General features: G+C 38.6%; 2 protein-coding genes across 4 annotated transcripts in view; one reads left to right on the top strand and one right to left on the bottom strand.

The window, feature by feature from the left end:
* Positions 1-18,352, bottom strand: part of LOC110451545 (uncharacterized protein C1orf112 homolog) — a 90,053-nt gene that overhangs the window by 47,658 nt on the left and 24,043 nt on the right. The window lies entirely within an intron of this gene.
* The window catches only part of LOC110451554, a 20,233-nt gene continuing 2,522 nt past the window's right edge, over positions 642-18,352 (top strand). Inside the window, exons 1-3 of one of the 3 annotated variants that reach the window (XM_021499652.1) lie at positions 642-822; positions 14,911-15,037; positions 17,679-17,859. In XM_021499652.1, the coding sequence (XP_021355327.1) occupies positions 14,954-15,037; positions 17,679-17,859 (265 nt within the window). In that variant the 5' untranslated portion in view covers positions 642-822; positions 14,911-14,953. The other 2 variants (XM_021499642.1, XM_021499660.1) reach the window with 2 other exon arrangements.

Genomic DNA, 18,352 nt, shown 5'->3' with positions numbered 1-18,352 from the left:
TCACACTTTGTTTGATAATGATTGACATTTATGAAGTTCCATATGAGAATGTGGAAGTCATCTCATAGGTTATTATCTGTAAACTAATTACTATCTGTTGACCTTTGACCCATTGCCATGACCCTGACATTAGGGAACAAACTAAAAGTGTTATGATACACTCCCACTGTAATGTGAAATTTCATCAGGAAATGTTCAGAAATTTACAATATATTGTCTGGACCAGAGAGTATTATAGCCAGATCATCAGGAAATGTTCAGAAATTTACAATATATTGTCTGGACCAGAGAGTGTTATAGCCAGATCATCAGGTAATGTTACACCGCACAGCTTCATAGGAAAAGGTTAAATCATCAGGAAGATATGATGTAGAAAATATGTTAATGTACACACGTACAGATGCATGAGAGAACACAGCACAGTTTCATAGGAAAAGGTTAAATCATTTAGAAGATTTGATGTGGAAACTGTTTTAACCCTTTCACCCCTATGTAACTTTAGTAGACTCTACCATGCATTTATCTGGATGAGTCCATTATGATCTACAGTGGTGAAAGGGTTAAATGTTCACATGCACGGATGCATAAAAGAACAAAGTTATCAGAATGTGACGTTGTGTAGTAACATAAGGTGCAGTGATTTTCATTGGTGGTGCTATTACTTGCATTTCTATTAGATGTCGCCTGCTTGGGTTTTTTGAAGATTTACTGAGGACATATGAACGTCATACAATGTCACACAGGTGGTAGACATGTAATACATACAAGAACGCCAATGAAATATGATCAAAGGTAAACAATACACTGGAACAAGCCTATCAGGTATGTAGGAGTCGTACTGAAATACTAGTCTCTATACATATGTACTACAATTATCTGATTATATTTGACAAGTGGCCAATAAAACTTTACCTTGTCTACTGCAGGTTATTATTAACGACTTAGGGTATTTTACTAGTTATATAATACAGCCTACACTTCAAATGTTTGGGAATTTGTGTTTTTACCTGCACAGTAGTGTGTGGGTGGGGATTCCCCCACAGAAAAACACACGTGTGTATGCAAAAGAGGGGAATCCCCAAAATAATACACAACTCGAAAAGGAAGTGTCTGTTATACATTTAAGATACAGTACCACAGTATGTTTGGTATACAAAAAGATCCTTTTAATGGAAAAAAGAAGGGATCGACATACACTAGTATCTACCAGATAATGCTTGTTGTGTAGACAACTCCAAACAGATGGAATAATAATATCAAGTCATAACAACATTTAACAGTAATGGCACAATGTCAGTTATGATATAATGATGGAACGTTATGCAATGACATGACAGAGCTTACGTAACTATAGATTAAGGTCATATGCCTGTTTTTTTTCAAACCTTAAAGAAGGTGGCATTTCCCAATATGAAAAATGGTTGATGCTTATGCTTTTCAAAAATCTCTACAAATTTCCACAATCCTAAAATATCTTCATTGTTCAGAGAACCCTGTTTAAGCTTCTGAACAGACTCATTCTCACAAAACATGTTTGGCATGACAAGGTACAAATGTCCAGGTAACAGACTCGACTCTATCGTTAGGGAATGTTGTCCTACTGTTTACTGGGACTGCCATGATAATTAACCATATATTATGACCTGTTATATAGTAGTAATAGATCACCAAAAGCATTAGATCACATAACCTATTAAACTAACAACTTCTTACAACAGCCTTTCAAAAATTTGTCTCATCACCCCCCCTCCACGAAAGGTATACCGTTCATTTAAACAATATTCATTGACCTTGGCCTAGGGATGTTTCATGCCACTTTCCTCTGCACCTAAAGAGCAATTATTTATAAACCACCATAATGGCACTGTACAAAGGCTGATAGCATGTTGTAATTCAGTCTCAACCTTCACAGGAACAAGAACGGTAAGAAAGGGTGCTGTGTTAAATATTCCTTTTGATGACATCAATTAGGAATATTTAATAATTCTAATAACATTATTTTCAACTCCGTCCTTTTCAGGAGACTGACTGATATACAATCAAAACACAGAGATCTAAAAATAACACTGCCTACACTTACAAAATTCCCAGCTGTCCTACTCAGAAAAAAACGTCTGCTGGATAACCGAACTTAAGCGGATGTTAAACCACTCAATCAATCAATCATAAGTCAGAAAATATCCCAGAGAGAAAAGACAAAAGAAAATATTAATTGGAAAAAATATGGACCAGAGCCATGCTGGTAAAATCCATAATTTATAATTATAATTGATTTTCTCCTGAATTCTCAGAAAATCCAAGTTTCATTTTCTGAAATTTTCAAGTACACACATGTTTCTAATCAGTATAACTACAACACATGAGCTTTCCAACAGGACATGGTGGTCCTCCAGATTAATGGGTACTGCCACTACGTGATACTGTGGTAGTATTGGGTACAGGACAGTGAACAGTGCCAGTAGTGGGGGACAGCAGGCAGTGTGTGCGTGTGTGAGCCAGACTATTAAAAGTAAGTACACATTCCAGCCAAGTAAACCACTCGTAGGTAAGCTACAATGAACCTATCAGCTGCCATCAACTCTAGTATTTACCTTTTATTTATAACATACAAATGTTAATGTGAACTTTGTATTTAGTATATACGACAGTTTACAGAATGGTATGGAAGTATTACAGAGCTCGGTCAACATTTAGCAGTTCACATAGCACTGTAGACAGAAGAGGGTCCGTCTGTTACATTTTGGAACTGTAATGAAATACCTGTGAAAATATGTCAACCATTACAGTATTACGATCCTTGTGCTGTGTACCGAGCCTATCCTTGGTGTGGAAGTTTATATAAACATACATGCTTATAACTAAATAGGATACGTTATAAACATTAACATACTATGTGTAGATATATATATCACAATGTAACGCTGTAATTGATCACTAAACAGTAAGAATGAAAACAGTGTTGTATATTACAGTATTTATGGGTTATACATAGCAGAATAACTTATCATTATACACTGTGGCAGTTAGCTCTAGAGACACTGGTAGGTCCAAGGCAGATATTTATACTACTGACTAGGGGTGTCACAATACGCCAAGAGTGTACCACGATATATTGCAATACAGAATGAATATATATTGTGATACGTATCCCGATACATTGTCATAGGAAGGATGTGCTCAATTTTATAATATGTTGTTGTCAGAATGATATCAAACTTAATCATATATAATATGGATTACATAGATTTAAGATTTTTGTCAAACCAACCATCGATTACAAAATTTGAACTGTTAAAAGCCTGCTTTAAGCTTATTGGCATATCTGTTTGAAGATTTGTAGTAATTTGCAAAGTTAAAACACCAAGCAGGTACATAAAAACATGCTTTTGAAAAATATTGCAATATCTCTGTATTGTGGTAAGATATGATATATCCGTGTATTGCAATATACCTGTTTTCCGATATATATTGTGACAGCCTTACTACTGACATACTCTAATGAAGGGTTCGCAGGTTTAACCTTGCCACAGTGTAAACAGTCAATACATCTACACCCACAACTTTTACCAGTTTGGTGATCAAACTTGAGCTGTAAGTCACAGGCTACCTCTATATATATAGCTACTACCCCTGCTCCCAAAATAAATACTAAACAAGAGGCCCAGAGGGCCTGTATCGCTCACCTGGATAACTAAGCAATCATGGCAAAATATTCTTCTTATAAGGGCCAGACCCTAAGGCCAAACCTTGTAACATATCTGTGTTAGATTGTTCATGCCCAGCAAGTTTATGTATGGTTATGGGGTGGGGATCTCAACTGTTTCCAAGCTGTGACTATGAAACTAGGTCCCTAGGGTTGTGGCCAGACCCCATTCTAATATCATGGCAGCATTTGTCTCTTTATGCCCAGCATTTGTATATATAGTTGTGGGGTGGCGATCTCACCCATTTAAAAGTTATGACCCAGGGGTTAAGTTTGCAAGGGTTAGGAAGATGCCGGGGTTAATTCTAATATTATGACAGCATTTGTCCCTTTATGCCCACCAATTGTATACTGTATATAGTTTTGGGATGGGGATCTCAACCGTTTCAAAGTTATGACCCAGGGGTTAAGTTTGCAAGGGTTAGGAAGATGCCGGGGTTAATTCTAATATTATGACAGCATTTGTCCCTTTATGCCCAGCATTTGTATTTATAGTTTTGGGGTGGGGAACTCAACCATTTAAAAGTTATGACCCAGGGGTTAAGTCTCCAACAGTGGAGCCAGACCCCGAGGCCATCCTGGAAGCATATGTGCATTCTTCTCTTCATTCTCAGCAATTGTATTTAAAGTTTTGGAGTGGGGATCTCAACCATTTCCAGGTAATAAACTATTTTTGGCCTCACCCCTTAGCCCAGGGGGCAGCCCCACTATTTGTATAATTTTGAATCCCCACCTCCCATGAATGCTTCCGACCAAATATGATTTATACCCAGTGCATATTTCTACAGAAGAAGTTGTTTATAGCAATAAAGCCAAATTGCCACCTTATGGCCCCGTCCCTCAGCCCCCTGGGGGGTGGCCCAACCATTTGTATAATTTTAAATCCCCACTACCTAGGAATGCTTCCAGTCAAATATGTTTGATATCTATCTTTTGGTTCCAGATCCAGAGAAGAAGTCGCTTTTTTGGCCCAGCCCATAAGCATCACAATTTAAACAATTTTGAATCCCTGCCTCCCATAAATGCTTCCAACCAAATATGATCAATATCTAGTGCAAAGTTCTACGAAGAAGTTGTTCATATCAATATAGCCAAATTGCCACTTTTTGGCCCACCCCTCAGCCCCCTGGGGAGTCAGCCCCACCATTTGTACAATTTTTAATCCCCATTACCTTGTGATGCTTCCAATCACATATCATAAATATCTATCAAATAGTTCTACAGAAGTCGTTATATCAATATAGCCAAATTGCCCCCTATTGGCCTCGCCTCGGCGGTCAGCCCCCTCGGCGGTCAGCCCCACCATTTGTACAATTTTGAATTCCCACTACCTAGTGATACTTCCAATCAAATATCATAAATATCTATCGCATAGTTCCACAGAAGAAGTCGTTTATTTCAATATAGCCAAATTGCCCCCTTTTGGCCCCACCCCTCAGGCCCCTGGGGGGTCAGCCCCACCATTTGTACAATTTTGAATCCCTACTACCTAAAGATGCTGTAACACAGCAGCCGTAAACACATGTAACAGTTGATAATAGTAGTGTTTATTCATAGACGTTCATCAACAATCACATTACAAGTACATGTACAGGTGGTTACAACATCTCTTCTACGTATAGTAATACTTCACGTTGTGTCTCTGACTTCGAGCTAAGTAACTAGGCCTGTGCCAAACCATGGCCACACACCCCATACTCTGTCTGTCTGAACCTGGGTCCAAATTGACCTGTCCCTCTCATGGCTGATGCCCGACTCCCTGAATATGGGATGCACACTGTTAAATACGTTTTCCAGTACATATGTTACATTCTTGCCTACATCCATCATCTGTCCTTATACCTATACACCTGTCATCATAAACAATTGGTACATACCTATGTGACTATAATTACTCTAAGTATTACATGTACCCTTTAGGCTATTGCTACTTGACCCATTACTGACCCTGACTAGCACACGACTTACAACCCAAAGATAGGATGAATCTAACATAAATTAATCACATTAATTAATTAAGTTAACTATTGCGTAAACTCATAGTGTCACATTCGTCCCCTTTTCAATAAGAAATTTGATTGGGTAATCAAAGTTCTTTTAAGTTACAATTATCATTCTACCAACAATTTTTTGTTTAAATTCATTCCCGTCACCTAAGTTTCTATTACCTACTTTTCTTACGGTCATATATACACATCATCATATAGAGAGCAACAAGGTTATTAAACAAACTTACAGTTAACATTTGGATTGTTTCCCAAGGTAAGTTTTCCCTATAATGTTCTATGTCTCATCTAATTAGTCTTGAGCATTCACACATAGATTCAAATAGACACAATAATCAAACAACTCTTATTAACATAACAGTATAACAATTTCTTAGATATCATATATACAAATCATACATTATTCTGAGAAAGAAAACAACTTCTAATTATCACCAAATAACTGATAATCAACATGTCATATACGATACATCACGTCTGACAGAACCAATCTAAGACATGCATTTTTGTATACATAAAATAATAACATCGGAGAAATGCCTGTACAATTGAAACGATAATTACAAGTGTCACATATGTTTGTTCTCAATGTTCCATTATTTACACACGACACAATAGTCTCTTGTGTTCACTCTGGTCGGAGAAATAGGTTTCCGGATCCTCTTCCGTATCATTAAACCTATTCCCGATGGTGTGTACTCTAGTGTTGTACACGTACGTGTATATGTACATAACACATATAGCAGTCTCTTGTTGGAATAGTATAATTTACTACTTCCGGTCACGTATTACTAATTCCCGTCAGAAAAAGGAAATTCAAGAACTATCTTCCGTATAAAAATTCCACTTCTAACGTCCGGATGGAATGTTCGTACTACTTTCAATTAATTTCGAAAGTAAAATATGTCTCTCTTGAACTTCCAACGGTTTCAACACTTAATTGACTCTTAGTCTCGTTGATCAGTGACGTAGATTGTCGTTGATCTGAATGGTTGGTGTAGAGGAAACTTCTCTAAAGATGTCCTCCCATTCTCAGCTTTAGCCGACACCATTTCGTAACTCAGCAAAGTGATTAGCTTACCTGACCTTTTTCATTCTCACATGAATTAACATTTGATGCGTTCAGTTCTTCATAAATTATACAAAATTTATACATTACTTGTTTCTAAACATTTAGAATTACAATTGCCACACAAAACAAACTATTTATAGAATTATCCTATCCTTTTTTATCATCCCATCTAATAACACTTCTTTTGTGTTCTACCTTGAATATTCTGTTATTGAGCAAGAGATTGAATCTCACGTGCCGTAGCGCTTTTGGTACGAGAGAGTTCTTTCTTTTAACACAATTAATTTGAAATGTTAAATACGAACTATAATAGCTTTAAGTTTCCTCATCAACTGACATATAATCTGAACTATCTTCACTTCCTAGGTCATTTAGGTTAGCATCTTGCTCCATATCGTTACTTGAGCTATCCTGTTCTTGTGACTCTAGTCTAGAGTGCCTATCTCTTAAACGTTTGGATAACTCCATTAAGGGAATATCATCCTCATCTGATGAATTATCCCTTTCCTGACGGAATCTCTTAGTTATTCTGTCAAGGGATGGCAACTCGGCATCATCTGAACTTGCCTCTGAATCAGAACTATCTTCTGGTTGTACTACAAAATGCGATTTTCTAATTGGACGGGTGGAAGCACCCGCAGGTATCTCCCAGTCATCTATATTAGCTAGCCTTAGGTGTTCAGCATGTGACTTTGTGCTAGTCCCGTCTAACTGATTCTTCACAATAAAAGTCACTGGTGTCCTTTGTTCCACTATTCTATAGTATGGGTGCCATTTATCTTGAAGCTTATTTTTCCTTAGGTGGTTCTTTATATACACAGGAACTCCTACTTGAAACTTAATCTCTTTACTATTCCGATCTGCATATTTAGCTTGTTTTTCGCTTAGATTTCTTCAAATGTCTGTGCACTAATGTGAATGATTGATGTTGTTTTTCTAATGCAATCTTGTGAGGTTCTTCCCCTAAATACTTACGACGCGGCTGAAGTAAGTTGTCAATTGGTAATAAAACGTCACGGTTGTACAGCAAATAGAATGGAGAGAACTTTGATGATTCATTTATATTGAATCGAACTGCAGCCAAAGTTTGATTAGATACGCGCCCCATGTGGTCGTGTTATTTTCAAGTTTCTTTGCCAAAACATCATGAAGTGTTCTGTGGAACCTTTCAACTTTTGCATTACTTTGTGGGTGGTAGTAAGAAGTTGTTACATGACTAATATTTAACGCTTCTAAAGTCTCCTTCATTACCCTGTTAACATTTTCCGTCCCATTATCTGTGATGATTTGTAATGGACAACCAAATCTAGGTACAATATGCTCTAAAAGTAAGTGGGCAACACTTTCTGCTGATTTATCAGGAACAGCAAAGGCCTCGGGCCAACCACTGTACAAATCTACAAACCTGATTATGTATTTATTTCCTGACATACTCTTCTCAGAAGGACCACTAACATCGAGCCCAATTTTCGCAAAAGGGAACGCTGGGATATCAGTTTCTTGAAGCGGAGGTTTTGTTTTCCTCGAACTTCTACTCTGACAAGGAACACAACTTGATACATACTCATACAACTGTTTGTACATTATAGGCCAAAAATATTTAGTCCTTATAGCGTCAAATGTCTTGTCAATCCCCATATGTCCATTCTCGTCATGGTATTGCGTCACTACTCTAAATCTCAAATGATCTGGTACATATAGTCTAACTACTGGATCAACATCTGGGTTGGATAAATAATACAATATATCATCCATTATCAAGTATTTACTCTGTATCGACTTGCTCACTTTGTTTTCATTCAACTGTTTCTTCAAGAGCTGGAGCTCAGCATCTTTCTCTTGTTCTACTACCATGTCTAACTCTCCTGGCCTTAGAGTATCTACTTCTGGCATTGTCATCACCGGTTTGCCAATTTCACAACTAGCGAAATCTTTTGGATTGAATTTGTTTGAATTTAATGCATTTATTTCAAAAGCCTTATCGCTGAGATCTGGTGTTATGTCTTCATTTTGTCCTTCTTCCTTAAGAGGGGATCTTGATAACAAATCAGCGCATGTATTTTCAACTCCCGCTATATACTCTATTTTACAGTTATATCCTGCTATACCTAAAGCCCAAAGTTGAATTTTCTTGTTCTGCATAGGCGACTCTAACAAATACTTTAATGGTTTATGATCAGTCCTGATTATAAACTCAGCATTGTGCAAAAAGTGGTCCAACTTTTGTAGTGCATAATGAATAGCAAATGCTTCTTTCTCTATGGTAGACCATCTAGTTTGTGTATCAGATAGCTTATGTGACAAATAATATAATGGCTTCTCATTCCTTACGTTCTGCCCTTCTTCACAAGGCTGTGACAAGCACGCTCCAATACAAGTATCACTAGCATCTGTGTATAACACATAAGGTTTAGTAATATCAGGTTAAGCCAAAAGTGGGACAACTGTAAGACTATCTTTCAATTGCTCAAAGGCTGTTTGACAGCTATGAGTCCAGTGGAATTTGGCATATTTCTTTGTCAGAGTAATGAGAGGTTCTGCAATTACTGAAAAGTTTGGTATAAATCTTCTATAGTAACTACACATTCCAATAAACCCTCTAACCGCTTTAACACAATTTGGAGCTACCATTTGTCGCACGGCTTTGACTTTTTCTGGGTCAGGCTGTACACCATTCTGATTAATCACAAACCCAAGGTATTTTGTTTCCGTTTGGAAAAGTTGACACTTCTTCAATTTCAACTTTAACTTGTGATTTTTCAATCTCGAGAAAACTTTCTCAATGTGAGCCAAATATTCTTCCTCTGTTTCTGAATTAATTAAAATATCATCCAAATAGGCTATCGCAAATTGATCTAAATCCTGTAAAACTTCAGACATAAGTTCTTGAAATACTGCTGGTGCGTTTGATAACCCAAAAGGCATTACGTTAAACTCGAATAAACCCTTATAGCATGCGAATGCTGTTTTTTCTTTGTCTTCTTCTTCCATTAAAATTTGCCAATTCCCTGATTTTAAGTCTAGTGTCGTGAAATATTTTGCATTTCCTAATAAAGCCAGAATGTCATCTATCAAAGGCAGTGGGTAAGAATTCGCCTTTGTTATTTTGTTTAGGGCTCCGAAATCAACACAAAATCTCTTTGTTCCATCTTTCTTATCAACGATTATGACTGGAAAAGCCCAAGGGGATTTAAATCTACTAATTATACCTGCTTGTAACATTTCGTCAACAGTCTTGTCAATAACCGTTCTCTGGGTCAGTGGTGTTCTGTAAGGTCTAAGTCGAATTGGCCTATTGTCACCTGTATCAATTTTCATCTTAACTGTATCTGTATGACCTAATTCAATATCCTTTTCTGCAAATAAATCCCTATTGTTTGCTATCAAATTTTGAATTTCTCCACGATTATTTCCAGGTACATTCATTTCTGTCATGTTTACAGAGTCATTTGCCTGAGGGGTTCCAGAAGTACATGCATTAACGGTCCCTACACTAAGTTCTTCTAATTGATTCACCTGAGCAATAATAGTACCCTTTCTCAACTGGAATGTTTTGTTAGTATTATTGACAATAAAAATGGGCACTTTACGGTTGTTTTTTAGTTTAGCTATGGAGCTGGATACCATTAATCCAGGTTCTTTAGCAATTTCACCCATATCAATAGCAGATATTTCACATAACCCAGTATTTTCTAAGCATGCACTCTGTTTAAATTTCCCCATGCACACTTGCGCTGTTTGAGGCTTTATAATGGTTTTTGATGCGAGTCTTACAACAGAAGCTACATGAATGTCATTTTCAAGCGACACATAAGTTTCCTTCACCCTCAAACATCCTAAATCATAGTAAAGCCTGACACCGTTTTTCACTAACCAATCTTGGCCCAAAATAATGTTCCTGTTAATTCCCGATACAACAAAGAATGAATGACAACACTCCACCTTGCCTATAGTAAACTTTATGTTTACAAGTCCATCTATGTAAATACTTTTACCATTAACAGATTGCAAACTTATTGTTTTCTTACTCAATTTCGGTTTTTGTTTCAAAGTTTTATAAATCCTCCTATGCATTAATGACACTTCCGCTCCGGAATCTACGAGTGCCCTAAGCCTCTGGTTTTGAATTTTAATTCTACACGAATTGGGGGTACCTGCTAGTTCGATCTTATAGTTTGGTATTTTGTTGTTTTGTTTATCTCCCTTCTTTCTAGGACTACTTTTCCTTTTGTTCATTGATTTACTATTTCTCTTCTCTGTTGGCATCTTAGTTTTTATTCCACTCCCTCTATCTGCCAACTTATAAAAGGAGTGTTTCCGTTTCCCTGTATGTTTTTCTCCCCACAGTTTTTCTTAATGTGTCCCGCTTTTTCACAATGCCAACATACTGTGTTTTGACAATTCTTTTTAACATGTCCCTGTTTCTCACATCCCCAACACTTAACCCTTGTATTTTGATAATCTCTCCTGTCATAAGCATTTGTTTTTTGTCTATTTATTCGTGTTTCATTGTTTCCATTCCTTAATTTGAACCTGAATATAAGATTTTGCTCTGATACTGCACAATCATAGGCGGCCTGAAATGTTTTAGGGTTTTCTCTCATAACTTTCATTTTGATAGCATCATGTTTTAACCCATCAATAAATAACCCTATCAATTGTCTCCCTATAACCTGTCCTCTTGAATCATCTTGCCCTATTAAAGCTAGTTCTGCTTCTTCTAGAAATCTCGCTGCGTAAACTTGCACATTTTCATCTGCGTTTTGTTTCACATTTCTTAATGATACCCAAGCATGATGAGGGTCTGTTACTTCATCAAATCTAGATGTTGATTCCTTCTTTAATAAGTTCCAATCGGTAGTTTTATTGACATTTAAGTACCTATGTATAAAGTCACTAGTTGTTCCTGTACTAGTTTGAAGTGCTACCAGGTTTAATTTATCTTTTGCTAGGTTTACTGAATTAGCATATTTTTCTATATCTTTAATCCACGTTTTGAATAACTCTGGTTTCCCTGAGAATGGTTTAATTATTTGAGTGACATTTTGTACTCCTACCATAGAACATAAGCTCGAAAGTTGTAAATTAATTTCTTGAAAAACAGAACTTGCATCAATGTTTGCCATATTGAGAATTACTTCAGTGTCGAGATAAAACTAAATCACTTACCAAATTATGTCTCTGCTCCAACTTTGTTTGTAGTGTGGGCGTGTCCGTCATGTTGAAGCTTTTCTCTCTTACTCCATATGGACATCTTCTTCTGTACTTTCTTCTGAATCTGCCATTCTGATGTATAATGGTTAGATTCCGGTCGTTTACATCTTGAAGTTCCGTTCGATCCTTGGTCACGGGCACCAAAATACACGACTTGTAACACAGCAGCCGTAAACACACGTAACAGTTGATAATAGTAGTGTTACATGTACCCTTTAGGCTATTGCTACTTGACCCATTACTGACCCCGACTAGCACACGACTTACATGGCTAACCCCTGTGTAATGATATGTAAAAAAAATATAAAAATAAAACTGTACTAAAATTGGTATAAGCATGATGAAGTGGGCTATGTGAGCTTCACATTTGTAAAAAAGAAAGAAGATTTTTTTGGTTCGAGAATAAAATTTTGGCCATAATCCGAAAGGGTGCGTACACATGAAAAGCTAGCTTTACAGGAGGTAAAAGTTTGACAACAGCACACGACGCAAAATTGCAAAAAATCAAGTTTTACCACTTTACTGGGACCCAGATAATTCTGCAACCAGGTAGGTAATCTTTAATTTCAGACAGAGCTTAGGAAAAAAATACGTAAATTTTGGGTTAAAAATAGTAATTTTTGGCATTTTTTGGTAATTTTTGATGTGGTAACCATGGTTTTCACACAAATGACATACATAGAAAAAAGAGGTTTATACACTTCTCAGTACTTTATATGTATTGTAAATGTAATGCAGTTTACAAATATATATGCATGTATACATGTGTTGTGTAGGGTAAATCCGCTGTGTTTACATTTCCTCGACATGTGCCTTGTTTATCAGTCGGGCCATTTCTACTGTATACTGCTAACAATTATGTGTGAAATGTAGGTCAAATTCAGCATCTGCAACATGCAATCAGTAGAGCCGCTCCAGATGCATCATTCATGATAGTATCAAAGGTGTAGCAGTTGTAGTAAGGTATTCATTAACAAGACCAATATTTTTAACTGGACAGATGGACGCAGAGAGACCCCATTTCTATATCTGCAGCAAACATTGGTGAGCGTGGAATAAAAATCTTAATTGTGCAATTACTTTAAGGTACATTACATGTGATTAATATTTAAAGAAGCTGGGATGTTTGAGTAGCTAAGCTTAATTTTCAGCAGCCACTAGCTGCCATGCTTCTGTTAGAGTAGAATGGGACATAACTCTTATTGAAAAAGTAAAAACCTAAAACAAATTGCAAGTGCACAACTACCCCAGGTGTTGACTGTCTACAGAGTGTTATACATATTGGTATAGAAGGAGAGCTCATAGGTACTTATGCATTATAGGTTAAAAAATAACCCATAATAGTATATGTGGGTTGTTTAACCACGCGTGAAGTATCTATGCATGGAGTACTTGAGACAAACTGTATTTTTATTAACTGTGGTAAGGAAATCAGAAAAGGGACATTACTCCCAAGACAAGAGGCCCAAGGGCCTTAGCGGTCACCTGAGTTATATCATAGGTACTGGTAGCTTTATTTTATTGTTTGGATGTTAAATACAATACTTGTCATGTCGTCAAAGGATAAGAATTTGAAAATATTGGTAAATGTTCCCTTTGGGGCCCTGTCCTAGCCCCTGGGGATTGGGCAGGAATCCTAATTTTACAATGTAATACCCTCATTCACCAAAGATGATTCTGACTAAGTTTCAGTAATTTTCTGCTGATAATGGATAAAATATACCCAAAAGTGTTATTTACCTATATGAACTATAGTAAACTTTACCCCCCTCCCCAAGGGAGAACGGATAGCTCGGGGGTCCTGAAATTTACAATTTAAATGAAGTCCCTGATGATCTTTCTTTCCATGCAGAGAAAATGACTGTAGTACCTCTGAGTCTGGAGAAGTAGATTTTTGAAATATTGGTAAATGTTCCCTTTGGGGCCCTGTCCTAGCCCCTAGGGATTGGGCAGGATTCCTTATTTTACAATGTAATACCCTCATTCACCAAAGATGATTCTGACTAAGTTTCAGTAATTTTCTGCTGATAATGGATAAAATATACCCAAAAGTGTTATTTACCTATATGAACTATAGTAAACTTTACCCCCCTCCCCAAGGGAGAACGGATAGCTCGGGGGTCCTGAAATTTACAATTTAAATAAAGCCCCTGATGATCTTTCTTTCCACGTAGAGAAAATCACTGTAGTACCTCTGAGTCTGGAGAAGAAGATTTTTGAAATATTGATTAATTTTCCCTTTGGGGCCCCGCCCTGGCCCCAGGGGTCGGGGTAGGAATCTCAATTTTACAATTTGAAACCATCTACCTCCAAGGATAATTCTCACCAAGTAAAAATAATTTCCTACAGAAAGTTGTCAAAATATACCCAAAAGTGTTATTTCCCTATATAAACTATAGTAAACTTTACCCCCTCCCCAAGGGAGAACGGATAGCTTGGGGGTCCTGAAATTTACAATTTAAGTAAAGCCCCTGATGATCTTTCTTTTCATGTAGAGAAAATGACTGTAGTACCTCTGAGTCTGGAGAAGAAGATTTTTGAAATATTGGTTAATTTTCCCTTTGGGGCCCTACCCTGGCCCCTAGGGTTGGGGTCGGAATCTCAATTTTACAATTTTGTAGCCTCATCTACCAAGGATGATTCTTGGTTCTTGAGAAGAAACAACTCAACTGGCATGTGTACAACAAAGATTCATTAAGATTGGTTGAGGAGATAAGCAGCATTGCTGGATCCCGGTACACTTATTCCAGTATACCCCAACCAACTTCACTGTAAGACAATGAACTACATAAATACCATGACAGGTTAAGTTACACTTATAGCAGCTACTTATTGTGGGCTAAAATACAAATCTGAAATAACATCAAACACTTTACATCATCAACAATAGCATTTTTTTAATTTTTATATTTCAGGGCAGTTTTAATTTATCAGTTGCTTAGCAGCCGCTATTAAACCATGGCGTATGTAATTGACAACCCAGGTGACTATCTACTCGAACACAACCTTGCTGAAGAGAAATTACAAATAGTGGATATTGAGGTGAGTTAGGAGAAATGTTGTAGTTCTGCTAGCGAGCCACAGGCCCAGCATAGCCTCAAACTAAAGCCAAGTTGTAGTTCTCCAAGGGCCACAGACCCAACATTGCCTCAAACTAAAGCTGAATTGTAGTCCTGCCAGTGAGCCACAGGCTCAACATAACCTCAAACTTAAGATAAGTTGTAGTTCTGCCAGGGTCACAGACCAAACATTACCTCAAACTAAAGCTGAGTTGTAGTCTTGCCAGGGCCACAGACCCAACATTACCTCAAACTAAAGCTGAGTTGTAGTCCTGCTAGGGCCACAGACTCAACATTACCTCAAACTAAAGCTGAGTTGTAGTTCTGCCAGGGCCACAGGCTCAACATTACCTCAAACTAAAGCTGAGTTGTAGTCTTGCCAGGGCCACAGACCCAACTTTACCTCAAACTTAAGCTGAGTTGTAGTCCTGCTAGGGCCACAGACCCAACTTTACCTCAAACTTAAGCTGAGTTGTAGTCCTGCTAGGGCCACAGACCCAACATTACCTCAAACTAAAGCTGAGTTGTAGTCCTGCCAGGGCCACAGACCCAACATTACCTCAAACTAAAGCTGAGTTGTAGTCCTGCCAGGGCCACAGACCCAACATTACCTCAAACTAAAGCTGAGTTGTAGTCCTGCTAGGGCCACAGACCCAACATTACCTCAAACTAAAGCTGAGTTGTAGTCCTGCCAGGGCCACAGACCCAACATTACCTCAAACTAAAGCTGAGTTGTAGTCCTGCTAGGGCCACAGACCCAACATTACCTCAAACTAAAGCTGAGTTGTAGTCCTGCCAGGGCCACAGACCCAACATTACCTCAAACTAAAGCTGAGTTGTAGTCCTGCCAGGGCCACAGACCCAACATTACCTCAAACTAAAGCTGAGTTGTAGTCCTGCCAGGGCCACAGACCCAACATTACCTCAAACTAAAGCTGAGTTGTAGTCCTGCTAGGGCCACAGACCCAACATTACCTCAAACTAAAGCTGAGTTGTAGTCCTGCCAGGGCCACAGACCCAACATTACCTCAAACTAAAGCTGAGTTGTAGTCCTGCTAGGGCCACAGACCCAACATTACCTCAAACTAAAGCTGAGTTGTAGTCCTGCCAGGGCCACAGACCCAACATTACCTCAAACTAAAGCTGAGTTGTAGTCCTGCTAGGGCCACAGACCCAACATTACCTCAAACTAAAGCTGAGTTGTAGTCCTGCCAGGGCCACAGACCCAACATTACCTCAAACTAAAGCTGAGTTGTAGTCCTGCTAGGGCCACAGACCCAACATTACCTCAAACTAAAGCTGAGTTGTAGTCCTGCCAGGGCCACAGACCCAACATTACCTCAAACTAAAGCTGAGTTGTAGTCCTGCTAGGGCCACAGACCCAACATTACCTCAAACTAAAGCTGAGTTGTAGTCCTGCCAGGGCCACAGACCCAACATTACCTCAAACTAAAGCTGAGTTGTAGTCCTGCCAGGGCCACAGACCCAACATTACCTCAAACTAAAGCTGAGTTGTAGTCCTGCCAGGGCCACAGACCCAACATTACCTCAAACTAAAGCTGAGTTGTAGTCCTGCCAGGGCCACAGACCCAACATTACCTCAAACTAAAGCTGAGTTGTAGTCCTGCTAGGGCCACAGACCCAACATTACCTCAAACTAAAGCTGAGTTGTAGTCCTGCCAGGGCCACAGACCCAACATTACCTCAAACTAAAGCTGAGTTGTAGTCCTGCCAGGGCCACAGACCCAACATTACCTCAAACTAAAGCTGAGTTGTAGTCCTGCCAGGGCCACAGACCCAACATTACCTCAAACTAAAGCTGAGTTGTAGTCCTGCCAGGGCCACAGACCCAACATTACCTCAAACTAAAGCTGAGTTGTAGTCCTGCCAGGGCCACAGACCCAACATTACCTCAAACTAAAGCTGAGTTGTAGTCCTGCCAGGGCCACAGACCCAACATTACCTCAAACTAAAGCTGAGTTGTAGTCCTGCCAGGGCCACAGACCCAACATTACCTCAAACTAAAGCTGAGTTGTAGTCCTGCTAGGGCCACAGACCCAACATTACCTCAAACTAAAGCTGAGTTGTAGTCCTGCCAGGGCCACAGACCCAACATTACCTCAAACTAAAGCTGAGTTGTAGTCCTGCTAGGGCCACAGACCCAACATTACCTCAAACTAAAGCTGAGTTGTAGTCCTGCCAGGGCCACAGACCCAACATTACCTCAAACTAAAGCTGAGTTGTAGTCCTGCCAGGGCCACAGACCCAACATTACCTCAAACTAAAGCTGAGTTGTAGTCCTGCTAGGGCCACAGACCCAACATTACCTCAAACTAAAGCTGAGTTGTAGTCCTGCCAGGCCTACAGGCCCAATATTGCTTCAAACTAAAGTTGAGTTGCTGTCAGTTTCAAGGTGTACATTTCTGTTGTGAAAGGGGGATTGCAAAAAGAAATTTCCATTTACCATTACAAAAAATAATTAAGCCATTCTTCATTTATATAATGCCCTTGATTGATATTCAAAGAAGCTGGGAGGTTTGTATAGCTTAGCTTAATTTTTGTTAGAGTTGAACCCTGCAAATTTTGTTTGCAATTATTAATTGTACCCGTGGCCTTGACCTTAGGAGGTACCTGTGGATTCTCAGGATGTATGGAACAAGGTCACTAGGTCGTGTGTACCAGATGACCATTTTGAAAACCATTATCTACGCTTCCGCTACACCTACGCAGAACGCCCAAATGGACTGTTGATGATCCAGCAAGATGGCCAAGTGAGTGTCAATGGTGGATTGTGCCAGGAGGATAGTAAGTACCATTTGATCAGCAGGATGTTCAGTCAGTTCTGTCAATTCCTCTGCTACTCATGCTTCTTGGCAATTACTCAATGAATGTTCAACAGAATTTCCCAATCTACATCTTATTGCACAACTGGTGCAAATGCAAATGTCAGCAATGTGTCACTGTTTGACATATTTCTATAAACAGCAACCATGACCTTGGCTTTGACATTGGAAACACATAAAGTGGCAAGTAATAACACTGAATTGTTTAACATATTTCTGTGATTACTGGTAAAAGTGGCTTTTGCATTTAGCTTGGAACTCTGAAATATTTACTCATATGAAGTATTTTCAACTGAATTATGGATCAAATTTGAAAAAGCTATGATATGCTTCCCCCTAAAACTCCTATTTTGTCCTCTACAGATGATGGTTTACTCCTCCCTACACCCCCTATTTTGTCCTCTACAGGTGATGGTTTACTCCCCACTACACCCCCTATTTTGTCCTCTACAGAT

This window comes from Mizuhopecten yessoensis, unplaced genomic scaffold, assembly GCF_002113885.1.
Source record: "Mizuhopecten yessoensis strain PY_sf001 unplaced genomic scaffold, ASM211388v2 scaffold651, whole genome shotgun sequence".
Classification (NCBI taxonomy): Eukaryota; Metazoa; Mollusca; class Bivalvia; order Pectinida; family Pectinidae; genus Mizuhopecten; species Mizuhopecten yessoensis.
Note: the sequence above shows the minus strand (reverse complement) of the source record. Positions and strands in the feature narration are given on the sequence as shown.